The 24,990-nt window shown below is 29.7% G+C and overlaps 4 protein-coding genes and 1 long non-coding RNA gene across 12 annotated transcripts; 2 read left to right on the forward strand and 3 right to left on the reverse strand.

Moving 5' to 3' along the window:
• Positions 1-130: 130 nt before the first annotated feature.
• Positions 131-3,372, reverse strand: LOC117214446 (poly(U)-specific endoribonuclease homolog). The gene is made up of 6 exons (XM_033460562.1): positions 3,235-3,372; positions 2,924-3,163; positions 2,775-2,846; positions 1,040-2,120; positions 553-967; positions 131-471 (listed from the first exon to the last, which is right to left on the reverse strand). Exons 1-6 carry the CDS (start codon positions 3,284-3,286, stop codon positions 238-240), a joined length of 2,094 nt encoding a protein of 697 aa, XP_033316453.1. The 5' UTR covers positions 3,287-3,372; the 3' UTR covers positions 131-237.
• Positions 3,373-3,523: 151 nt separating this feature from the next.
• On the reverse strand, positions 3,524-5,699 carry LOC117214458 (glyoxalase domain-containing protein 4). 2 transcript variants are annotated; one of them, XM_033460588.1, is made up of 7 exons: positions 5,557-5,699; positions 5,237-5,485; positions 5,129-5,178; positions 4,728-4,993; positions 4,489-4,644; positions 4,236-4,411; positions 3,524-4,166 (listed from the first exon to the last, which is right to left on the reverse strand). In XM_033460588.1, exons 2-7 carry the CDS (start codon positions 5,324-5,326, stop codon positions 4,059-4,061), a joined length of 846 nt encoding a protein of 281 aa, XP_033316479.1. In that variant the 5' UTR covers positions 5,327-5,485; positions 5,557-5,699; the 3' UTR covers positions 3,524-4,058. The 2 variants fall into 2 exon arrangements, with proteins under 2 accessions (XP_033316479.1, XP_033316480.1); XM_033460589.1 differs by having other exon boundaries at positions 5,237-5,476; positions 5,557-5,698.
• An 83-nt stretch (positions 5,700-5,782) lies between these two features.
• On the forward strand, positions 5,783-10,438 carry LOC117214443 (protein pigeon). The gene is made up of 10 exons (XM_033460556.1): positions 5,783-5,974; positions 6,150-6,286; positions 6,372-6,687; positions 6,762-7,024; positions 7,093-8,240; positions 8,408-8,749; positions 8,818-9,032; positions 9,806-10,009; positions 10,079-10,150; positions 10,219-10,438. The coding sequence occupies exons 1-10, from the start codon at positions 5,917-5,919 to the stop codon at positions 10,287-10,289; spliced, it is 2,826 nt and encodes a 941-aa protein (XP_033316447.1). The 5' UTR covers positions 5,783-5,916; the 3' UTR covers positions 10,290-10,438.
• LOC117214464 lies at positions 10,252-11,467 on the reverse strand. Its single transcript, XR_004488874.1, has 2 exons — positions 10,986-11,467; positions 10,252-10,750 (listed from the first exon to the last, which is right to left on the reverse strand). It is a non-coding gene; the product is annotated as an uncharacterized LOC117214464 (long non-coding RNA).
• Positions 11,468-13,082: 1,615 nt separating this feature from the next.
• LOC117214448 (heat shock factor protein-like) lies at positions 13,083-24,624 on the forward strand. Of its 7 annotated transcripts, none has more exons than XM_033460571.1 (12): positions 13,092-13,342; positions 14,470-14,578; positions 14,650-14,774; positions 14,856-15,191; positions 15,261-15,343; positions 15,416-15,604; positions 16,177-16,239; positions 17,474-18,010; positions 19,127-19,232; positions 19,292-19,385; positions 19,478-19,725; positions 20,035-20,807. In XM_033460571.1, the coding sequence occupies exons 1-11, from the start codon at positions 13,238-13,240 to the stop codon at positions 19,708-19,710; spliced, it is 1,980 nt and encodes a 659-aa protein (XP_033316462.1). In that variant the 5' UTR covers positions 13,092-13,237; the 3' UTR covers positions 19,711-19,725; positions 20,035-20,807. The 7 variants fall into 7 exon arrangements, 5 of the variants coding, with proteins under 5 accessions (XP_033316462.1, XP_033316460.1, XP_033316463.1 ...); XM_033460569.1 differs by lacking the exon at positions 20,035-20,807 and adding an exon at positions 22,281-24,624 and having other exon boundaries at positions 13,094-13,342; XM_033460572.1 differs by lacking the exon at positions 20,035-20,807 and adding an exon at positions 22,281-24,624 and having other exon boundaries at positions 13,094-13,342; positions 17,474-17,998.
• Positions 24,625-24,990: the final 366 nt, after the last annotated feature.

Genomic DNA, 24,990 nt, shown 5'->3' on the forward strand with positions numbered 1-24,990 from the left:
ATTAATTGAAAGAATTGGAGAAGGATCCAGAAGAAAATAAAATATATTTTTTATTTTTTACTTATAATAAGTATTTCTTCATATTATTGAGTTCAATATCGTTAATAATTTAATATTATAAAATGTTTTCTTTTTGTTAATAACTTTATTGCTGATAATGAATTATCTACATGTATAGCCTACATTATATTGGTCCCTATATATACAATAATTACTATGTATAAAATATCTTGTATATTAAAACATTGGAGAAGCGAAATCTATAATTTGGATTCCGAAATAGGCAAATGAATGCGTATAAATGGTGAACTTAGTGGCGCCGAGGGAAACTGGGCAGAGATCATTCGGTCTTGTGTAGAAGCATATTGTGTACAAAGCCATCTCCAGCTCAGGTAAAGTACCCACAAATATTGTTGCATTTTGTCTAATGTTTCCATCCTGTTGGAAGTTTAATTTCACCAACGAAGCAGTCTGAAAAAATAATTATATTAAATGGCTAACATAGTATTATTTCAATAAGAATAATTCTTTAGTATTTCTTAAATCATTTACACTTCCAAGATCCAATTTATCTACATAGCCCATGTAATCTATGCGTTTCAAAGATTCTTGGTTTTCGAAATAAATCCAATCTTGCACACCAATAATGGCTGTGCCATATTTTTCAGACGCAAACACACGCTCGAATCCACATGTACTTCCGTCGAATACAGTAAACCAAATTCGACGAAGTACGTCTTTTCTTTCGAAATCATCCGGAGCGATAAATCCACGATCAGCTAGCCATTCCATAGCTCTTGACATCTCGTTTGTATTTAGGAAGATGTCGAGCAAAAGATTCTCTTGTTTCCTTATTTCCAAACTGCGATTCAATTTTTTACGAGAATCATACTCGTAGCTATCGTATAGAGTTCGTATTACAGAAATTGATGGATACTCTAATAATTCTGGGTCTACTTCGAATAATCTAAAAAAAGAGATTGATAAGCGAGAACAATCACTCAAATTATTTAAAAGTTGACAATGATTAGATACACACGGCTCTTTGGCTTCATCCGTTATGTTAGTTGACGTAACTCGAGTCTGTAAATTCATTTTTATGTAGTTGTTCATGTTGCGCGAATTTTTTGCGAACAGCTCTTCTGATATTCTAAAAAGTTCATCGTCCGAGATCGTATAATCAAATGATCTGTTTATATTAGCAGGATTATTAGATCCAGTTGAAGAAGTAATTACATTCTCATTTATGCCTGATCCAAAGACGTGTCTTGTAGTTAAACTTGGAATGTCTGGTATGTTTGGACTCGCACTTCCTGATGAAGGGATATTATTTCCTCCTACATTTGAAGTAATTGCCCCATTTGGAAAATTAGGGAGTCCAGTTGGAGAGGTAGGAAATTCAGTTCCTTGTGGTACGTTTGTGGAATTCATTTTGTTATAGCCGTCAGATACAGTATTAAAATATTGATTGTTGTAAGTAACATGAGTTGTAGGAGTTGGTGGGGCAGAGTCAGCAGGCTTTGTTTCTACGTAATGAGTATGAGGATTTATTAATCTATTTACTCCCGCATTAATTGTTGAAAAGACAAGCGCCTCTTTGACCATTTGGCCAAAACCTCGACCAGAATCTTGTTGTCCAGGCATCATTAGAATAGTTTGGCCAGGTACAAATGGCTGTACTGCAGGTTGTGCAAGTACATGTGTTTGCTGTGGATAATTAGAAGGAGAGTGTCCAGGTACATTAAAAGCAGGTCCAGAAGGATGTATAGAGTAAGGATTCCCTAATGGCATTGAATTTGCTGGGTGAAATGAAGAGGGATGTGTAGAATAAGGATTCCCTGATGGTATTGGATTTGTTGGGTAATTTGGATGGGAAATAGGATTCGAAGATATATGTATAGGATTAGTAGGATAAGTACCACTAGATGAATGAGTCTGTGGATACTTGAATCCAATTGGAGGTGGTTGAAAGCCTGGTACAGCTGGTAGAGAATTTGGAACAGGCGATTTATTAGCTTCTGGATAAGCTAGAGAATGTTGTTGAGCTGGTACAGTTGGTTTATTGTCTCTTAAATAAGGATTACTCCAGGTCGGATTTGCTTGGCCTATTGTTGCCTGACCTATAATATTAATATTTTCACATATAGTCTACAAACTGGTATATGAGTCAATTTTTTATAGTATTTATGCTTTGAGGTAAACCCGCAGAAAATCTCATATTAGGTTCCTGGGGCTCAGATAGGTGATAAGGTAAATTTTGCTTGCTTTCTGTTACAGCTTTTGGTACAATAAGATTAGTTACTATAGAGAACGGATATGATGTTCCAGAAGGCATTGTTTGAATTTATTAGAAGACATACATTTTTTAATTCATATTCTATATTTGATATATAAGATGTTTAGTTTAATTGAAAATGATAGAATATGTCACAACAGATTAAAGTTATCAAAAAGATGGTTTAGCAAAAGTTGTTTGGTTCAAAGGGGACATCATATAAGACAAAGATAACGTAAACACATGAATAGCCTCTCGCGTCTTTCCTTGTCTTTCATATGGCAAATTAAAGTTAAAATATCTGATAAACTAATAATTTCTCAACATAAATAGGTTAATAGTGCAAAAAGATAATTTGCACCATATAATGTTTCTCTTTGAACTAAACAACTTTTGCTAAACCATCTTTTTAATAACTTTAATTTTTTATGAGATATTCTGTCATTTTCAGTTAAATGAAACAGTCTGAATATTACTTAATACATAAAATAATACTTACCTGGTCGTGTAGCTCCTCCACCCTCAGCTTTTACGAAATCGGTATTAATATTTTTATTTTGTTGGGTTGGTCCTAAAATTATAATCAATAACTGTATTAACTAAACTATAGTATATAGCATATTTAAATTATATAACATATTAAGTTACCAGCAGAATTTCCGGTGGAATGTGAAGGTTTACTATTAGATACTCCATAGTCATGAACTCCTTGATTAGAATTTGCTCTGTTTGATGTTCTACCATATGGGAATCCATATGATGTTCCAGATAAGGATCCACGTGACGTTCCATGTAATGTTCCACGTGATCTTCCATGTGTTGATCCATGAAATGATCCTTTACCGAAACTTATTTTACTGCCAAACTTATATTTTGCGCTAGTACCATCTATAAAAAGTATATATGTAACAGATTAGTAATAAAAATATTGTGTAAAAAAATAATCAGACTATACTTACAGATTACAAAAAACACGCAAATAAATATAAGAAAATACGTCTTGAATTTCATTATTACAGTAAGTACTGTTGTTGCACTAGTAAACTGTAAATAGTAAACTGATATCGTCGATACGTTTGATGGAGATATATATATATTCTAGATATATTTATCAAACTTCTTTTCCTAGTAAATGCATTACGTCTTGCAATATTATCTACAGGCTTTCCTTAAGATCATACTACATAATAAGGGGTCATTGCTAATGACCTCAGAGAGATATGGACATCTCTGGTAGTGAGAACAACATTTCTTAACAAGTTTTTATTTGATCTCATTAACAACCTCCACCAGAAAATACATATTTTTTATAGAAACATTAAATTATAAAACAAGTTTTGTAAACTCTTTTGTACTTTAAACTTAGTAATGTAACAATATACTAATAAAAAAGTTTTGTGTTAGAAAACAATTCATGTTGATCGTTATATTATATGTAGAGACGATGAACTTTTTCCCCGCCATGAATTGAACAAACTACTCTTTTATTCAGAATTAGAAAAATATGTACAAAACTACAGAGTCTTAGTAACTTATACTGTGTAAAGTTGTAGAGTGTGAGAGTTAAATGGATATGGGTGGAATCGCTTTTACATGGCTCTGCAAGGCAAGAGCTATATGCAGCATGAGAACCAGTGCATTGTCTCTGTTATATAACATATTTTTTCTAAAATATTGAAGTGGTATTAATACAGTCTCTCAAATTTATAGAAATACTGAGATAAAATATTGTCTTTTTATAAAAGATATAGCTTCAATAGCTTCAAAGTATTATCTTAATTGTTTATCCTTCTTTTTTAATATATCTATCCAAAATTGCTTCACTAGGATAATCTGGAACTGATAATTGGCGAAATGCTTCATCATCCACAAAGCAAATTTCATGACCATCCTAAAAATAATCACAATTGTTACTGTACGTGTATTTTATTTAAAACTGCAGTATTTTAAATGTACTTACTGGGTCAGCAAGGATAATAACTCTTACAGAAGCTTTTCCTGGAGTATCTAAAGTGATTAAATCAGTCAATATCTTATGTTTATTATCTTTTATTCTCTTTTGAATTTCTGGTTGTTCTGCATGAGGAACTGAGAATGCTATGCGTCCATAAGCTGCAGCGTGATCAATTTCAGTACCTAATCAAGCAAGATGTGCTTAATCATTACAGCAATCTGTATTATCAAAGTATTACACAACATTATGAGATCATTACCAATATCCTTAAATTCAATCTTTGCCTGATCTTCACTGTATCCTAATAATACGCTGTTTTCAGTTTGATCAAATACTTTCAAATCTAGAATATCTTTCCAATAAGCAGTAGTTTTTTCAAGGTTTGAACTGGACAAAGTTAATTTTTCTACAGGATCTGTTGGAGAAATAGTCTTTTACTTAGATGTAATCTAAGAAATATATGTATATATTAGAATTAAAATAATTCTATATTAATACCTTTATCTAGAGGTTGTGGTTCATCAATAACATAATACTTGTAACCACCAGGTGCTTGTAGAACAAACTTCCCATTTTCTTCTTGCACTGGCCATCCACCTGATCGTGCTCTTTGAAGTGCTTCCCTAGACTGGATTGTTATCCCACCAAAATCATTTCCCGTTTTGTATTCTTTGATCCCATAATTATAAGTTAACTCTATAACAAAATGAGTATCTTCTGTTCCATATCCTATCATGGTTTTGCTCCATCTATTCCCATATGGTCTACATAGTAAACGTAAGATATTTCATCATAACAATTCGCACAAGATTACTATATAATATATTATGATTGATGATAATATATTAGACAAAGAGTAAATACAACAAATGTGTACGTGACTAAAGTTAATTGCGTACCCATTGCAAGCTGCTTCACAGCCTTCGGCAAATTCCTCGTGCCGTAACACCTGTAAAAAAAGAACTTGCGTAAATCCAGCCATCAATTCGAATTATTAAACTACTAACCTTCATCCCAAGAATGTCCCTGTAAAATCTGCAAGTTATTTTTCTATCTGGTATTTTAAATACAAAATGAAGCGCTCGTCCGGTGACCATTTTTGACAAATCTATTTTTGCAATCGTTACACAAAGAAATACACTTCCAATTCTTTGGCGGATAAGACGGGAGGCGTATACCTACTATACTGATTACGCACACTGATCTCTTCTGAAGAAAAACTGTTGCTTTAATACCTTTGCGGTTCTCTGTAATGACTAATCATTAAGAATTGAATTAACGTTATATATGATTCAAGTATTCATTCTAGGCAATTATTTTTACTTACATCTTGAACTATACGTATTACTGTTGACGTGTCTTATAAACGATATCTTGTTATCAGTATCTAAAAAATATAAAAATATTTTTATCTATTTGGCTTGTCTATACTGAATTATCTAATAAGAATTTTCGTAACAAAGGTGGCGCTAATAAAAATTTAATACAATTCAGACGGTGATACAAATTCACTATCAACGTCAAATCGATATATGTATGGTAGCCATAACAGTAGCTGACAATATATTAGATAATGTCAAAATACACATACGATCTACGCTACTTATCAAATTGAAAACTATTGATCGTTTCTTTAAAATTAAAACATTATACAGTATTATACATTAGAGAAGACTTATAGATAGATATGGTAGAAAACCTTGCAGCAAAATTATGTTTACTTCTGTCAGAAAAAGCACATTCAGGTAATTGCGACAATATATAATTTTTAATTAATGATGCAACTATTTTATTTATAAGATTTTAGAAAAATTGTGTATAAGACTAAGGTTACGGGTTATAATATAAATGTTTGTTACATCTAACATCATATATAACACGAAATAAAATGTGTCTGTGAAATGAAAATTTGATTTTTAGCCGAACAATGGAAATTACTGGGTCAAGAGAAGGATGGTTCCTTATTAGTTGGATGGACAGAGGAAACTGTAAAGGACAATGTAAACATATCATATACAGTTGTAGGCCACTACGACCGGATTAATGATAAGCTACAGGTATGTTAATCTATATACAATACTAAGAATACAAGCTTTTTTATATAAAATATATATAGTATAAATAAAATGCAACATGATGCAGGTATTGCACCAATTCACAGAGGTATTAAATATTGTACAAGCAACAATAAATCAAAGTCGTACTGTTTTTGGATATATAATAAAACAAAAAGTTTCTGTAGAGACAAGGGTAAATTCAGAGTCTATAGAAGACAAAGATCAGAGTATACCAACTGAAATTGAAATGTATGAAGCATTTATTGTTGAATTAAAAGGACAAGAAGTAAATATACACAGTTTGGATACAAAGAAATCTAAACAAGTGAGAATTCAATTTTTATATAAAGAAAAAGAACATGGACAATGGGATAAATTTTTGTTATTAATTCATCAAGAATGTAAGAATTGTGTAATATATAGATTACACTTATATTTGTTAAGGATTACTAAATTTAATCGTTTAATGGTATAGGTATTATAATATACACTGTAATCTTTGATACGTCTGTATCAGATGTTTATTCAATACAAGAATTAAAATCTGAACCATTAGTTAAAGCATTTATTTGGGCTCAATGGGACATGGTAAATCAGGTTTTATATCATATACACCATAAAAAAATTCCAATAAGTTTAGTTTCTGAAGATGAAGAGGAAAAAGAAAATAAAACAGAAAGAACTAATCCAACACTTAGTGGTCTTCAATTTCATGATGAATTGCCGCATGAAACAGTGGTAAGTAACCAATTGCAGTTTAATAATAATTTCCACATATTTCAAACAATTTATTTTTTCGTCCCCAGCTAAATATACCACTGAATTTACCTCAATTATCAACTTCTTCCAACTGTGGGACATATGAGGATGATGTTATACCTTTAAGGGTTCACGATTGTTCTCTAGATCTTATTGTAGTTTCTGACCCTAAGGGAATGGTCTGTGTTTGCCATCATTACTTATATCGCCCAGTAAAACCACAGCAGCATGTACTTAATTCATTGAATGAATCTAATACAGTGCACTTTGCATATTCTGTAACACTTCTTCATCGCAGCTGTGTGATTCATTGTGTTATACCAGGCATACCATGGTCTCATGCTAAACTTATACGACCGACATTTGCAATATATGAACATCATCACATGATTGTTCTTGTACCAGGTCTATTTACTCATGTTCTCGAAATTGGAACAAATCATGAACCATGTTGCCACATATTATGTGGTCCTTTAATTTCCCTTCCATCTCGTTCTTCTTATTTGGTACCATTGCTTGAGTTAGAAACTAATACCAAAGGAAGCAAAAAAAAATATGATACAGCTTCCCTAGAAGGAAGCAGTACATCTCAATTTAACATGAACATATTAACAATAGACTTACCAACACTGGATTTAGTACAATTAACAATCTCATCTGACTTTCTTACTGAAGTATTTCGTAAAGAAAATTCGATAGAAGTACGCTTGGGTATATTGCACTATTTTCTTTGTCATAGAAATGATCTGGATATTATTTCAGAATTAGTATGTGCGATTGCAGAGAAACCTAGATCATTGGAAATTGTACGGTACATGCAAGAAATTCTCATTGGTGGTTCATATGCTTTAGTACAAAAAAATTTATTAGCAGATGCTATACCTTTATTGGCTTTGTTGCCTGTTACGACTATGGAAGAGTACATAAGTTTTGAAATTAAAGTGAACGACTTAAGTATAACATTGAGTCATGAAAAATTATGGAATACATCTGTAATGTTACTATCACCGCAACAAAGGTTGATTCCTTACCGCAGTGACTTGTGGACTCGATTGTGGGATCAACTTAGTAAAAATAACGGAGATAAAACAAGATTTAAGCCGAGTAAAATTGCAGAAAAATTATTAGTTTCTTTAGCATGTTATCAACCTGAAGCATTATCCAGATCCAGTACACCAATGTCTCCAAGTGGAGGGTAACATTTTAAACAAGTCTTTATTTAACCCATTTAATTACATGAATGTTTATGAATAACTTGCACATCTCTTTAAATAAATTTATATTTTAATTTCAGCAATTCTCTTATATTTGTAGTAGCACAATATTTTTGATAAAAATTAATTTGTATTAATGATATTGCAGATTAGTTGTGGCTACAGTGTCGCTTGGAGATTTATCAAGTGGTCGTAGTAATAAACTCATGGACTCAGGTTTGCTATTTAATGAAACAGAAAGTTGTACTGCTTCTAAGCAGGAACATATTGTATCTGTAAATTTACGAGAATTATCCATGTATTTATTAAAACATGGTACCCAGACATCATTAACGCATCCTAAGGGATCGTGTACTCCATTACACGTTCACGCAATGGCAACTAGACATGTGGCTGCGCAATTAGAAACATCGCGGGCTCTTTGTCAAATGTTATGTCGAGCGGCTAGCGTTGATCCACGAATTGAACAAGAGCGCGGTTTTATTCTTGTGTAAGTAAATCATTCGTGAATAATTATGCATATATTGCAACAAAATTTAAATTAAGATATCATTTTAGCGATCAATTAGACGAAATAAGACGATGGTTATTGTTCGTATTATTGGAGCGCTATAGGCGCGCAATAGAAAGTATAGCATTTCCAGCACCACAAGGATTCACATCGTTTTTTACTTATCTTGGATATAGAACCTTAAAATATTCAATGTTTTTACAATATGTACAACGATCAGTATTCGAATTACAAGTCGATGTCAGCAAAATTATTATGGCTGGTATATTCTTTAAATCAAAAATTTATTTTTATTTCAAGGGGGTATTCTAGTCTAGAAATTTGAAAAATCGAAAAATTTTTTTTCATATTTCCAAAGTTTAGACATTCAAGAATATGTCCTTAAAAGGATTTTTCAAAATATCAATTATTTTATGTGTTACAGCCATTTTTGTGACGCGGCATCTGCTCCGGTCTGACCGGAACAAATGAATAGTAGACGGTAGACGTTGTCCGAGTAAACTTGTCTCAAAACTTTAAACGCGTTTTTCTCGAAACTACTTTTTTCAAGTTGGCGTGCACGATACCTCAAGTTCTAATGAACCGATTTATTTGAAGTTTGGTGTGAATGTTCTTTATACATTTCTCTATCGCCTCAACCACGCTCTGATCAAAATTTTTTTCAAACAGCCGCCATTTTGTGAAAAAATATTGTTTTGACTTTTCCAAGGTTCATGCTATAACCCCATCTATACTAATTAAGAATCCGTTATTGCTTCAGATGACCAGAAGGGTTGAAATCATGCACGCCAGGACACCCTTTTTTTTGGACCTCCTACTTTGCCAGTTCATAACTGTGAATTTTGAGTTTTTTTTAGTTAATTTTTTATGTAATCTTAAAGTATCAATAAACAAATGATAAAAAATGGATAGTAAAAATTTTTTTTTGTTTCGTTTGTACAGAGCTTCAAAAACCGTCCGAAATTCATGCCTCTAGACTAGAATACCTCCTTAATTTTTAATATTTCTATAATTTTTATTTAATATTTCTTACAGATATTAGTGATACAAAAGAAAATGCCATTCGTAAATTAACTTTATTGTCTTTATTACCAAGATCACGAGCGAAAAGACTTTTAAATCAATGGTTACATCCTGTTAGCTTTATGTTCAGAGCTCGTGAACACGCTGCAAATATTTTATCTGGTGAGATATGCCAAAACCGAGGTAGAACATTGCAATACAGAAATCATCATAATGGTAAGGATACATAATTAACAAAAACTCAAATATTTCCAGCTATGTTTTTATTAAATAAATTATATACAGGTTTAGCAGCATTTCCTTCAGCAGATCGTTTATCTCCATTGGACACATTTCTTGATCTTCTTACAGCAAAAGGTATGAACCAAATATATTATTAGATCCCACAAATCTTATTTCAATTATAAATTAATTATATTTTACAGCTAGTCTAGCTGAGTTAGATTTTGGCCTGCTTATAGAAGCTACAGTAACATCTACAGAAGATTTTTTATAGGTAAATGTATTCTAATTTCCTAGAATCAGTTATAATAGAAAGTGTAGTGCAAATAGTCATCCGATCGTGCAAAGTGCCATTAATATCTTCCAAAATATTTAGTATTTATGAACATGTAATTTTAACCTTATTTTATAAATTCTCGTGCATTTCTTATCGAAAATTCTATACAGGGTAGAGATTTTAAATAGAATAGTCAGATAATACACTTTAAATACTTAGATAATTTAACTAATGCTCATGTTTCTATTTGCATTATGTTATAGTTGGATAAATCAACAATTAATTCTTATGACTATTTTAAAAATATTTTATATTTTAAAATTAATGTTTATTCCACTCAAGTTTATAAACTGGTTACTTTATGATGTTACAATTGCATAAGTGCTGCAAAAACTATATCTTTGTTTTCTGTATACATCATGATCCGGTTTTCTTCCGCAAAACTTTGTCAGCATATTCTACAATCAAAATTAAGAAAAAGAATGGTGTATGAATATAGGCTCTTAAATGCTTTATTAAAAAGTTATGACAAAAATATGAAATGATAACAGACTAATATTTCTATGACACAGCATAAGGACACATTGCTGATATCTGTCTGATATTACACAAATGTTTACACATATTGTAATATTTACTTGCTAAGATCAGTGAGTTGGTTAACCAGTATGGCAAAGGTTAAATGACCATTACCTTCAATGATGGATAAGCCAAGGGGAAATAATTCCTTAGCCCCCAAGATCATTAGGTATCACATCAATAGATCTTTGCTTGTGAGAAATTGTGAAAGAAGAAATTTATTATTAACGTTTATTATAAAGTTTATTATAAACACAAATTAGTATGTGTTAGGAGTTAATGCAAAGAATTTATGACGTATTTGCTGTAATTAAACAAAATGATCAAGAAATTGTACTATAGTAAACAATTGTAATAATAGACAACATATTTAAAATGGAATTATAATGTGAACTTGAAAATGAAAGCACTCTGTTGTCATCATTATGTTTGCATAACAGTTTTTTCTTATTCTTGCCTATAGACTATGCAGATAAAGTTTTGCAGAAAAAATCTGAACACCCTGTATATTACTAGTTGAATTTTTGTTACTAAGTTACTATAATTTTATATTAATGTGATTAATCAGTTAATCAAAAGCTTGTGTGTGATTTTCTTTTGTAGTTATTGTTACATTAGTTTATCAGTATGTGTCACAGTGTGATATACGTATACAAAATGTTCTTGAAGTCATGGTACAATCAGGAAGGAGATGATTCTTTACGTAAAAGTAAGTTGAAAGTATAGATTCCTAGGTCCCGTATCTTACATCCCACTTCCTATATAATGTATCCCGCAATAAATAACACTGCTTTTCATACCTAATACCTCATAACCTACATACTACTACATTTCTATCCCACTTTCCACATTATTTAAGTATGTAATCTATATACTATGATATATCCAACATCTATCCAGTATTCCAAGCACAGCTTATCCCTACCCCTAATTCACTTAATTCACATCCCAAGTCACATCACCTGGGTCATCTTCTTTCTGATCGTATCATGATTTTGAAAATACCCTATTTGCATCATTCAACAATTTTTGAATTGTGCAGTGTGAGTTAAGTTACAAAAAGGATCATTTATGAGAAAATTGTAATCTGTGTAAATCTTTTGTGCGTATTGTGAAAAGTATTACAAAACTACATATCAGAAGATATGTACAAACATACAACAGTATTAATAATTTTTATGTAAAAGTGAATATGAATATTTAAAAAATGATTTTGTGTTTCAATATTTACCTATCTTAATATATACTTAATTTTTTCCAGATATTACATTAAAGATAGAAGGTAAACAAATTTCTTATTTTGAATTTATTTCCTATGCTTGCATCAGAGATGAATAAAGAGATCACCGATACAATGTTTAAGAAGTTAGCTAAAATGCGCACTAAAAATAAGAGATTCTAATGACAAACGTCCGAATTGTACGCATATTTCTTCTCCGATGCTCTTGGCAGGAGAAACGTACGTATATACGAGAAGGAAAATGTTCATTCGTATCGGTGCAGCGTAGAGATAAGCGAAGGCTAGGGGGCTAAAAAACATAAAAATGTTTTAAAGCTTTTATTAAATATCAGAAATGAATTGCCTTTTTTGGAATTGATTACAGAAAAATCACTTTGGACTTAAACTTATAGTAATTGGAAATGATTTAAGGATTGTACATATTGGAAGGATTTTAAATGATTAAACGCTTTGTTCATTTGTAAAATAAGATTGTTTTATTCAAATAAATTTATAAGTTTAATAACTGTACCTTAAGTGCTAAAACTATAAGTGCTCGTAGTACGGAGCAGCAGTTTTATCATTTGTTTTTGAATCGCCTACTTTCGGCCAACTCGGGTATGCCCAGGTACGAATCCACATATTCCTTCTTGTCATGCATATAAACGTTTAGAAGAGATATGCATATAATTCATGTTCAGTCGCTGGATGCGGTAATTCATAGAGCAAACTTTTAGGTGAATTTCATTAGTAAGCCATCGGCCTACTTATCTCTGCTTGCATTAAAAAATTATCTTTTATTTTTATCTTTCACGCTTTTACGAATGGTATTTAGCAGTGTTTACAAATTATCTTAAAAATGTTTTTAATAAAAATCAGCTTATCATATTTTAAGCTTATTCAATAGCTAAATCCAGGCTCCAACAGAAATGACCAATAGTATTTAACAAACATTACCAATGTGTGGCGTTATAATCTTAAATGAAAAGCGGACATGTCCCTATATTAAAATATTTCCCCCTTTCTCTCCACCTGTAACTACTACTAGCAGAATAACATCGTCAGCGGCCAGCCATTGTCGTGAGATGTGAAGATTTTTTTCGTGAAAGATCAAGATCAAAAACTGGAGAAATTACAAATTGCAGAAATGCATACAATCCCGGAATTGGGTACCAGTGTACCAGCGTTCCTTGCCAAACTTTGGAAGTTGGTCGAAGATTCTGATACTGACGACCTTATTTGTTGGTCACCTGTAAGTACTTTTATTTTGTTATTCGTTTATAATCCTTTAATTTTTATATGCAGCAGATGTATGAAATTCTAACGCATCGGTCGATACGTTTTTTCACGGCGACTATTATTTATTCGTAATGATAACGTCGCGCGACCGATCAAATTAAACGTAAGTTAAACGTTGACCTCCGCAGTGTACATTTTTACGTACACAACCTATATTTCGCATGCACCCAACATCGCTGTAATTTATTCGGTGCTTATTCGGTCGATTATGTATATTACATTATTTCAATAAACATACATTTTTTTTTATCGAACGTCGAGGGCTCTCTTTCACGAACGATTCGTATAAATTTTGAATGGCAGCGCATTTTTGGATTAACAAAATATACCAACCGCAAAGTAATATTTAAACAAACGTTAACTAAACGATACTTGTAATTGTTTCTTTAACATTGACACATGTGTGTAAGTTCGTTAACAGGAATGATTTTTGTTAAGGAAATGTGTAGTCAATGTTAATTTTATACATATTTTGAATATTTTATTTATGTATTATTATTACAATAAAAAATACATTATTTTCGTGAAAATTGTACTAGATACCAAAAACATACTTTAAGTTCTCATTGTTTAGAGATTAAATAAGATATTCTATACAAATATCAATAAATAGCCTTTTAAGAGATTAATGTGGCAACGATATTAACATTTAGCATTTATAAAAATTAATTAATTATTTGTTAAATGTACTGCATCTTGTATAGTCCAATTACAATATGTTTCTTATAAAAAGAATGTAAAAAGTATAGGATTATATTTATGATGTATATTGATGACAAATTCCATTAAAGAAAGGAAAAGATTTCATTTAATTTTGTTCAAATGATTGTTTTTCATTACATAATTTTATCAGTTAGATCATTTATTTTCTGTGATTTACATAATCTTTATAAAAATATTATTTTACTTTGATATCTATATATTGACATATATGCAGAATAGTATATGTATTATATAATTATCTTAATATTTATATTCATAGAACTTGTTATCTAACACAATATGCCTTTACCATAGAGAAAATTATATTAGAAGTTACTTAGGAGAAAAGAGATTATTGTATACACTTATTTATTTTAGAATGGAAGGAGTTTTTTCATTAGAAATCAGGCACAATTTGCCAGAGAATTATTGCCACATTACTACAAACACAATAACATGGCCAGTTTTATCAGGCAGTTGAATATGTGTAAGTGTAACATATAGAACTATAACATTAAAATGTATATGTAGATATATTCATAGTTAGTGTGTATACAGATGGTTTTCACAAGAAAGTTTCTGTAGAATTTGGTGGTTTAAAATGTGATAAGGATGAAATGGAATTCGCACATCAATTCTTTTGTAAAGGTCATCCATATCTTGTAGAACATATTAAAAGAAAAGTAAGTGCTTTCATATTTTATATAAACTTTTCATAAATTTTACTTTTATACTTGTACAAGCATTCGGTGATAATTTTCTAGATTGCCTCTAATAAAGGACAAGATCCAGCACTTACTCCTATTAAACCAGAACTAATGAATAAAATGCTTACTGAAGTAAGAAGTATGAGAGGTCGTCAAGAACATTTAGATTCAAGACTTGGAGCCATGAAAAGAGAAAATGAAGCACTGTGGCGAGAACTAGCAATGCTTAGACAGAAGCACCTTAAACAACAGCAAATTGTTAATAAACTTATACACTTTTTAGTTACATTGGTACAGCCTTCCAGAAGTGGTGGTCTCTCCGTTAAAAGAAGATATCCACTAATGATCGACGATTCTAACCGTCAACGTAACAAACAGGCGAAATTATCAAAGGTAACTCTATAGAATTCATAGGATTTTTGTAGTTTATTTCTTTAATATAATATATATCTTTATTTTCAGTCACAAACATCACCAGCGGGTCCTGTAATTCACGAACTTGATTCATCAGAACCGGATCTAGATTCGGAATATATTGTTGCAGAGTATGTGATTTGTTGTATCATAAATGTATTTTTTTTTTATTATGTGAAATAATCGTTGTCCGTTTCATTCAGAATGTTGGAAGGACATCCAAACCCAGCTATTGAAAGTCCTGAGCATAATAACACTTCAATAATGGAAGACACTAATATGGAAACAATTCATTTAGTTGATGATCCTCTTCACTTACCAGATGATATAGAACTTATTAATTCTCAAGAAACTGAAACAAAGAAAAAACGTGGATGTAAGGGTAAAAAGAAGTAAGTTAAATAAAATTTTTACTATAGTAATCTAATTATAGATTTGATCACCGATATAAATGACGTGTACACAATCTTTCACATCATGTACAATCTTTCAATTTTGGAATTATAAGATGGAATTTTGCATAATAAATGCAAAGAAATGTTAATGTTTGTAACTCTGTGAAAAAATATTTTTATATTTTCATTTTGCTCGTCTTTTTACTGAGATTAGGAAAGTGATAAAAAAAGATAAGTTATAAAATACTCCTTTACAACACACATTCCAATTATTTCCCATGCATGGAATGTATGAAATAATTAACTTAATGAAATTAAAATTTATACTCTACTTCAATGAAACACACAGGGGCATAAATTTTGATCTTTTAAATCGTATCATACTATAGTAGCTTTATTCATTTTATATTTTGCATTAAAAATAAATTGCACATGGTATATCGCAACTTGATTATGCCTACTCAGGACACGATCAACGAAGTTTATGTGTAAACGACTTTTTTGTCATACTTCATAAGATAATTCATTTTCAATTATTACTCATATCATTGCAATTTAAATATTGCCAGGAGGAAAAACAAGGTGCCGGTCAAAATTTTGATCCCATCGACGGAGGATGGAGAGGAACCAAGGTTAACACTTTTCTCTTGTCGTCATTTGGTGCTGGTGTTTGTACTTCTAGAACTTATTTTTGTATAATATCGCAATTTTGCTTAGTTTCATTTTTCTGCATGAACGTTCAGCAAAATTGCGATAACATTCTTCTTTGAAAGCATTCCTCATTTGAACAGTTGATTTTAAGATGATCTCTTAGTCTGCAAGTCTTTCAACTATCAGTAGTTGCTTTTTTCCCTAAATTTTACATTAATTGTAATTTCAACATATTAAAGCATTCAAAGAAAGTTAAAGTTTCGAAAATATTGTTTCACTAGTTAGTTACTTTTATGGGAGAAGTCTCGTTAATCCTTGGTTGAATTGCTTCTATTTAATTTCATTGTTTATTATACAATTCTTCATTAGCCACTTCATTTCATATTAATGTCATTATTTATTTATCTATATTTTAGTTATGCCTCTGAGTACAATTGTTGATATATTAATTCCCATTATAGTTTATTTGATAATAAATCTTGGTCTATGTTGTGGTATTAAATATGTCATGAAGTTCTTTTATTTTTGTCATCAATTTAGATAGTGTGTGTGTGCATGAAAGATTACTTCTTATTAATATTACTTAATATTAAAATTTATTCCATGCATGAATATGTTCCTTTAAAATTTATTTATATACGTAATTATTTATTTATACTTCTATTATGTATAATAAATGCAATAATTCTATATGATATTCAAATCATAAAATTTTTCAATATAATAAACATTTATATGTAGAAAGAATCAAGCTGAATTGACCATTAAATATTTACCTTTAAATAATAAAAATAGTTTATATACACAGTGAAATATAGAAGAATGAGTACGTCCGTAGTATTTTTCCAGGTTTATTATACCATAAAAGTTAAATAATATTCGCTTTTCTTAAAAGATGATAATTGCTCTTTAACTTTCTTGTTCACATATATTTCACATATACGCACTATAATACTGTAATACTGTTTTCCTCTTCATTATGTAGTTTTCTTCTACAAAAATCTATATTACTATGTACTACAACCTGACTAATTCATTGTATATTTAGAAGCATGTTCTTATATAATGCTTTAAATTCATCTCTGTATGCTCTTGCAATACTTCCATCAATCCGAATTGTAGTCAAGAATGTGTTTAAAAGCAGATTATGGCACAGCAACGATTTTAAAAACTCAAGAAAACGAAGATTGGCAACTGCTTTTCTCACTTTTTTAGGGAAGAAACACATTTGCTTGAAATACCATTAGACGCTGCACCGGTGATCGCTTTACTGAAAGATAAACCAGCCTCAAAGGCAGTACCTCTGTCAACTATGCGTAGTCCAAAGCTCGCAGCAATGGCAGCTAATATGAACAAAGTCACTAATGTAAAGTGTGAGCTCGATTTGGGAACTTCAACAGATATGGAGGAAGATGTTCAGGAGAATAATCCAACCCTGGTAAAACTCGAAGATATTTTAATAGTACCAGAAATAATCAACGAGGATTTTGAAACAGAGAATGTCGAGTTTAGTGAAAACAATAACAATTCTGAAAGCAATGAAACCAATGCCACTTTCAATCAACTTGACAAAGTAAATGATAACGTTGAACAGAATAACGAAAAAAACTCTTATACAAATGGTGCTCAGAAATGTTCGGGGCAGAACAAAGACAACTGCAATGGAGCAGGGACAAGCAATTCAAAAGATTTGTCATTGAGTTGCATCATTCCCTCGGGCATGTCTGATGCTGCTTACAGGTTAGGATCAATGTAAGTTCAACACAGACCATAAGTAAGAAATGCTAAATGCAGCACTTTCCACTTACCTATAGTGGAAATTTTTAGTCAGAAGACAGAGGTGGGAGACAACCAATTTATTTCTATTTATATTACAATTTGGAAGTTTTGGAGTAATAACACTTCACTAATAATGTATAATTTTTTACTAAATTTCTAAATGGTTGCCTTTGATCTAGAGATTTCACATTCCATAGAACCAGAAGAATAAAGGGCTCCTTGATATAATTTTTTAAATATTTTCCAAATTATTAAAAATTTCCTTTGTTATTAATACTAGTCAGAAGTATTCAGCTTCTCTTGATTTTAATATAGAATTTTATTTTAAATAAAAGAAATTTTATCAATATGGATTTAGGTGTAAAACAAAATTTCCATTGATTGAATCTATGCTCGTATAATTTATTTTGTTCAAAATAATTTTCCTTTTTACTCAGTAAAGTTGTAAGATAAATTTTTAAAATGTGCTACATAAGAAACTATACTTACCTCATATATATTTATAATATATATTGATAATCATATATATTTGGTAATTGTGGTGTTGTGATTATTAGATATCTCTGCTTAAGTAGTTTATCATGTAATTTAATTATTGTTCTATTAGTGCTGCATTTCATTCCCTGGTTTTCAAAGGTCAATTTAGTTTGAATATATCTTGACATAGAATAATACATCGTCCCAAACTTTTATGCAAAATATTTTAAAGACCATGCACTACAACATTATCAATGTTTTACAGAATACTAAAACACTAATCAATTTCTGTTTTTGTGAATTTCTTAATTACTTGATTGCACAAGCAATAATTGTAAAACAATGACTATTTTATTTGGAACAATTATTATTCTATTCTATTGCTGCATTCATAATTTAAAGAAATGAAACAAAAATTTGGCTAAACAAAGAAAACAAATATTGATTTGCTTGTGAAGTCATTGAAACAAATAGAAAGATTGTACGTTTCAGGATGAATATTGAAAGGATTTACAACGTTTTCCTTTTTGATCCATCAAATGTGGCTAAGTTTGTGTGGATAAGTTTCGGTACTTTTATACATTTTCATCTACTTTGAATAATTCTCTATAGGGAGGAAATGGATAATCACCTCGAAACAATGCAAACAGAATTGGACAATCTCCGCGATATTCTACGATGCGAGGGTTATAGTATCGATGCAAATACGCTTCTTGGTGTAAGTATTCAAATAATATCTGAAAAGTTTATCCTTTATTAATTAATGTACATTTACAGTTATTTGGAGCAGATGATCCAATGTCATTTGGTATGCCAGTTAATCCAGAGTTGAACCCACAATCTGAAAAAGAAGAGGAAAATCATGCTAATGGTAAAATTTCTACTTGCACAATTACTAATATATAATTTGAATGTTGTTGAATACATAACTAAACTAACTTGTACCTTTTAATTTGCTTACAGTTGCAGAAAATAATAATGGAACTGGTGGTGGTGAACTTATGGCATATAATCCTGTTCAAAACTTCTTAGATTTCGACGATGACATTTTCTTGGAGGCCACATCTCCTCCAACTAGCACAGCAGGTGGTGATACAGCTATAATCAATCTTTATAGCTCGGATTCTCTCGATTTGGAGGATAGCAAATTTTCATTTCTGAATTCCTTAACAAATGATGTGAACACTTCATCATAAAGTCTCATTCCTATGGTAAGTTCCATAATTTCTCATTACATTTAATAAGCGATCATTTCATTCAAAGAAAAAAAAAAAGAAACATTTTTATTGCTGTATAACAGAAAATAATTGTTCATAAATTAATAATACACAAAATTTTGTTGTATATTGAATCTAAATTATATTAAAAGAAAAGATTTATGTATATATGTTTATCGAGTAGTTGGTCACTAAACGCATCTTCGTTGAAACAAATTGCGAATTTCCCCGTCGAGATTGTCCTTCTCCGAGGTTCAACCTCTTTTTCAAAATGAAATTGTCTTAGGATAGATTTTTTTGCAGGTTCAGATCTGTTGCGTCCAATGCTTTGGTTTCAGTATGTTTTATTCTCGATGGATCATCACGAGCATGCTCTCTCTCTCTTTCTCTCTCTGTCGCTCTCGGTGTATTTTGATGACCAAATAAGCAACGAGCTTGTAATGTACTGACAATAATACCTGAGGAAAATGCGGTCAATCAAATGATCCCATCGGTTTATGGAGGACAATAAATAAGTGAAAACAGCAGGAGCGCATAAAATCCTCTGGATTTGCTGCTATATATGCATATAAAGCAATTAAAAAATTTGATTGTTTCGTTAATTTTTTTTATGAGTTAACGTTAATGTTGTGCCGTACTTTATTTATAGTATATATTATTACAATACAAAACAAAAATCAAACAAGGAAATTGTTCATTTGCCGACATATTTTATATCTGTGTAAATACTTTTCCTTTTTTTCATGTATATAATTTGATCAAAAATAATTTGTTTATTTTAAAGACACGGAAGCACGTTATAGTGACTAACGTTTCTTATCGATCGTACAATGCAAACTTGAAGTTCCTGCATATCTTATATTAAAGAATTATCGTACTACCATATATTTATTGCGTAATCTTTTTTAAACAATTCGAACAGAAATTGCAGAAATACAATAAGACAATCAAATATTGTTAAAGGCATCACTTAGGTTTCTGTGTACTTTTGTCATCTGTAATTTCTAATGATCATATTATTTATGAGGATTTGAATTGTCTTGCTTGAATTCCATCCACGTAAATAATAAAAGAAAGAAGTATATACGAAATTCGTATTTTTTGTACTAAATTCTTCTTAAAAAGAAGAATAATCGTATATAATACACATTGAATCTAAAAAATAATTACACTGAAATGTTCAGTGTTCTTGTAGATCAAGGTGTATTGTACAGAAAGAAAAAGAAAACGCTAGAAGCGAAAGAATTTTATATTTTTATAATACAAAGAATCTGTGCGTTTAACGTTTTTTTGAAGATGATAATTAGTATTTATTTATAAACGTCGACTCATTGTACACAAAACAATTCTTTTTTCTACATTTGTGTAAATATACACTTAGATTCTGACAACCTTGTAACTCATAAAATAACTTATAAAAGAATTCGTTACGTAAAAGTACAATCATTTTATTGTTACAATATTCTATAGAAAAAACTAATAAAGAATATCTTCATTTGAAATGAAATGGTCAGCAAATGTGTACTTACTATAATATACAATACAGTATAGCACACTTTATTTTCTATATTAGAAAATACATACTTGAAGCAATTTGTTTTTTGTACAGACTCATAAATATTGAATATGATTATAATACATTTCTTTGTTTTAACAAATACATGGATGAAATTGATTATAATTGACTTGTTTATACAAATATATAAAACAAATACTTCTAAAATAAATATGTGAATGTCTTTTAATTCATTTTTGCATCTCTATTAACCTGAATTCTATAGTGATTGTATATATATGCTGATAAATATAAGTTTCTTACTTCCTAACTGTCTGTTTGATCTACAAGTTACTATTAAAAAATTACTACTGATTGTCAAAAAGTACGAATATATATATATATTTTTTTTTTTTTTTTGAAAGAAGAATAAAATATTTATATTAAATGCGTCATAGAAACTACATGAATATTTTAGTTTAATATTCAGTAAATTTGGTGAAAAATGTTGTTTGTCTCTAAAATGAAAACATGTATTAATTATATACAATTCCTTTTGTTTTTTTATACTAACAAAATTAGTTCCATGTGTTTGCAGCTAATTATTCTACAGCAATCGGACACTTCGTTATTTTATTTATTTAGCTTAACAAAAAAAATATTCTTTATCAGGCTAAAATTAACCGAAAGCAAAGTACAAATTATCTATACTTCTTAAAAAACGAACATAGGAATAATCTATGGATGGATCGTTGATATTTCAGTTACACTTAAAATAAAGGTATTGCCTGATATTGTTCAGTTCACCAATATTTCAATAACTTATTTTTATATATACATAAAGAAGTTGTGTATTAGCAGTATTTAATTTTGAGACCTTTGTCCTTCCAAGCATGCTGAAGAATATTTTTAATTAAAAGAATGAAAAAAATTCAGATATGAAAACAAAACTGAAGAACATTTAACTATAATGCGCGAATTAAGACTGCTACTAGCATCTATAGACTTCCGTTTTCCTTATTCACAAATATATATAATTGTTTTTTTATTTTAGCTTTGGAAGAAAGACTGCTGGATTTTTAATCACCTTATTGGTAATGTCTTCGTTTTAATTAGTGAATATGATGCTACGGTAAACCCTGTAACAAGTTTAGTATGAAGGGGATGATGTAAAGAATTGAAGAGGTACACACAGTGGTTCATGCTTAAAATTCCTTGAAGAAGGAAATAAAGAATCAAACGATATAAATCTATAAATCGGAAGAAACAATTTATCTTCGTGTTAATGAGGATAGATACTAAACAAATAAAAACGTATTCTACGAACTATCATTGAAAGAATATATAGCATAAAAAAAGCAAAAGCAAATATGCGCGTATCGTGTATGTATCGACAAAGGGCTGTAATTTCCAGTTTCACCGACTTGTACATAATTAGGCAGGATTTTGCATTGATAAAAAACATAGAATGTTTCCTAAAAATGTCCATTACCTGAAAAGTAACAATTTTTTTACATGTGTATGTAATGCACAGTATTAGATTATAAATGAAGTAATTCTATGTTGAGCGGCATATACGCTAACAGGTGCACAGATGTATATATATACAAATCTATACATATATATATGCAGAAAGTGAGCATGTTAAAGGTATAAAATTTGTTTAATAATGTCAGTCTATTTTTTCGTAAACGTCTTTTTATTGTGGTATAAGGTTTAAACAAACCTAAAATGTTGAAACAAAGTTTAAACAAAGTTAAAGGTGATAGTACAACCTAAGATTTCAGTGTCTAGTTCCACTATCACTCCCGTTGTTGTGTAAAAGATTTTTCTTTACTTTTAATCAACACTTTTTCGTATATTTAATCTTCTAGATTTCCTTTTTTCAATCCTGCCTTTTAATTTTATTTTTCTAATTTTTTTGTTTTGAGTGTGTTAAAGGCTATGTGAAAGTAATACTATTGATAAGAATATCTAATTAATTTTGTAAATGAATTTGATCATAGAGCGTGAATAAGTAAGTAGGGTGTTAAGTAATTATTTAGAATATTTATGGAATCAAGATACTTAACTAAATAATTAATCCATATTTTTGTTGTATAAATCAAAAACATTTTTTTTATTTTCATTGTGAAATAAAAATTATGTTCATTCACACGTACAATTACTTGTATGCAGTAGATAGTTCAAACCAATAAATGTCTTTCACCAAACACTGAAATCTTAATGTTGAATCTTTACAAAATAGATTGAGTTTGTGTATATCAGAAAATAATATAAACAGAATAGTACACTGTAATCTTTGTTAGATTAACATGTTATTTTAATTTAGTAATAAGTAGATTTTTTTATATTCATTTGTGAAGAAAAACACCATATATTACAAATTCATAAAAAACTTAGCATATGTTATATAATTCCATATACAGTGAAGTGTCAACCATACATTTATGTAGTTTACTTTTCTTTACATATTACAATATTTCAACCTTACAAATATTTCAACACACTTCATAATTTCTTAGATTTAACTCATTTAAATTACTTATCTATGTGTTAACATTACTTTTATTATGTAATTATTAAGCGTCTGTTAATTAATTTACAATGCAATATGTGAACAACTTAAAAAACCTTTTTGTTCAAAATATTTATTAAAGAAAATTGTTATTGATCTTCTATGGGCTAACTGTTAATTTTTTTTTCTATTAATCTAATAGAAAGTCATTAGTTTCAAACGATTAACTCAAATTATATCAATTTGTTTTATCATTTGATTATTAAGTGTATGTACACTTTAAAGAATATTTAACCAAACGATTATTCACTTACTCATGGAAGATCAAACTACAAGAGTGTAACAAAATCAAAATTCCTGTACAAATCCTGTACAAAAGTATAGTTGATACTACACACTTGTAGATATCCAATTTTGTGATACATTAAAGTTTTGTACAAAAAGGTAGGGTGATTAAAAACAGGTGACAATTCCTCCTTTCCCGGTCATAAATTGCATGTTTTGTTATTAATTATAAAAATACCAGTTACAATAGAATTAAAGGATAAATTAAAATGTATCTAAACGTCTGGAGGAAATCATTGAGAAACAAACTTGTAATTTTTATTTACCGACATCTATCTTCTAAATTCAATATCTATACTCTTATTTTTACTATATCACAAAAGGAAATTGACTTTATTCTGCTGTTTATAACTAACGTTATCACATGATAAATATATATATTTAAAAAAGCAGCGATCGATTAAAAACATTATAATATCTTTGAAAACCACAATTTTAATCGAAATTACTTTATTCGACACAGACAAACTTTTAACTATCATTAAAAATAATGTTAAATTTGTTTGTTTCTAAATAAAATTTAGATCATTGTTTACATAATCTTATTATATATCCTAATTCGAACGATCTATCCTTATATAAAAATTTTATACTATTTAAAAGTACTCGAAAATCTCCGGTGCGTTAACGAAATATATATTGCAATATGTTCAAATAATAATATGCTGAGCAATTTGCTGAAAGGAGTAACTTGAATAATATTATTTTTTATATAATGATAACGATATAATCTAGACTATAAGTTTTTGAGGAGCAAATCTTACATTATGTGCGAAAACCGATTGTATTTATATTTTATAGATTTTTTTAATGGTAGCATTTTCACAAAAATATTTCAATTTAAATTTCAGTATAGAAATTATTAACATTGTTTTTATACTATATGTATGAAGTTATTTTA

This window comes from Bombus bifarius, unplaced genomic scaffold (assembly GCF_011952205.1).
Source record: "Bombus bifarius isolate JDL3187 unplaced genomic scaffold, Bbif_JDL3187 scf7180000009200, whole genome shotgun sequence".
In the NCBI taxonomy this organism is placed as follows: Eukaryota; Metazoa; Arthropoda; class Insecta; order Hymenoptera; family Apidae; genus Bombus; species Bombus bifarius.

Coding starts and splice junctions, on each gene's coding strand:
- LOC117214446 (XM_033460562.1), bottom strand. CDS start 3,286: ATGAAATTCAAGACGTATTTTCTTATATTTATTTGCGTGTTTTTTGTA. Junction 2,847..2,923: donor TTCCACCGGAAATTCTGCTG/GTAACTTAATAT, acceptor TTATAATTTTAG/GACCAACCCAACAAAATAAA. Junction 472..552: donor ATAAATTGGATCTTGGAAGT/GTAAATGATTTA, acceptor TTATTTTTTCAG/ACTGCTTCGTTGGTGAAATT.
- LOC117214443 (XM_033460556.1), top strand. CDS start 5,917: ATGGTAGAAAACCTTGCAGCAAAATTATGTTTACTTCTGTCAGAAAAA. Junction 6,287..6,371: donor GGATTAATGATAAGCTACAG/GTATGTTAATCT, acceptor AACATGATGCAG/GTATTGCACCAATTCACAGA. Junction 8,750..8,817: donor GAGCGCGGTTTTATTCTTGT/GTAAGTAAATCA, acceptor ATATCATTTTAG/CGATCAATTAGACGAAATAA.
- LOC117214458 (XM_033460588.1), bottom strand. CDS start 5,326: ATGGTCACCGGACGAGCGCTTCATTTTGTATTTAAAATACCAGATAGA. Junction 4,645..4,727: donor ACCACAACCTCTAGATAAAG/GTATTAATATAG, acceptor TTTCTCCAACAG/ATCCTGTAGAAAAATTAACT. Junction 4,167..4,235: donor TTATTATCCTTGCTGACCCA/GTAAGTACATTT, acceptor GATTATTTTTAG/GATGGTCATGAAATTTGCTT.
- LOC117214448 (XM_033460571.1), top strand. CDS start 13,238: ATGCATACAATCCCGGAATTGGGTACCAGTGTACCAGCGTTCCTTGCC. Junction 14,775..14,855: donor TAGAACATATTAAAAGAAAA/GTAAGTGCTTTC, acceptor ATAATTTTCTAG/ATTGCCTCTAATAAAGGACA. Junction 15,192..15,260: donor AACAGGCGAAATTATCAAAG/GTAACTCTATAG, acceptor CTTTATTTTCAG/TCACAAACATCACCAGCGGG.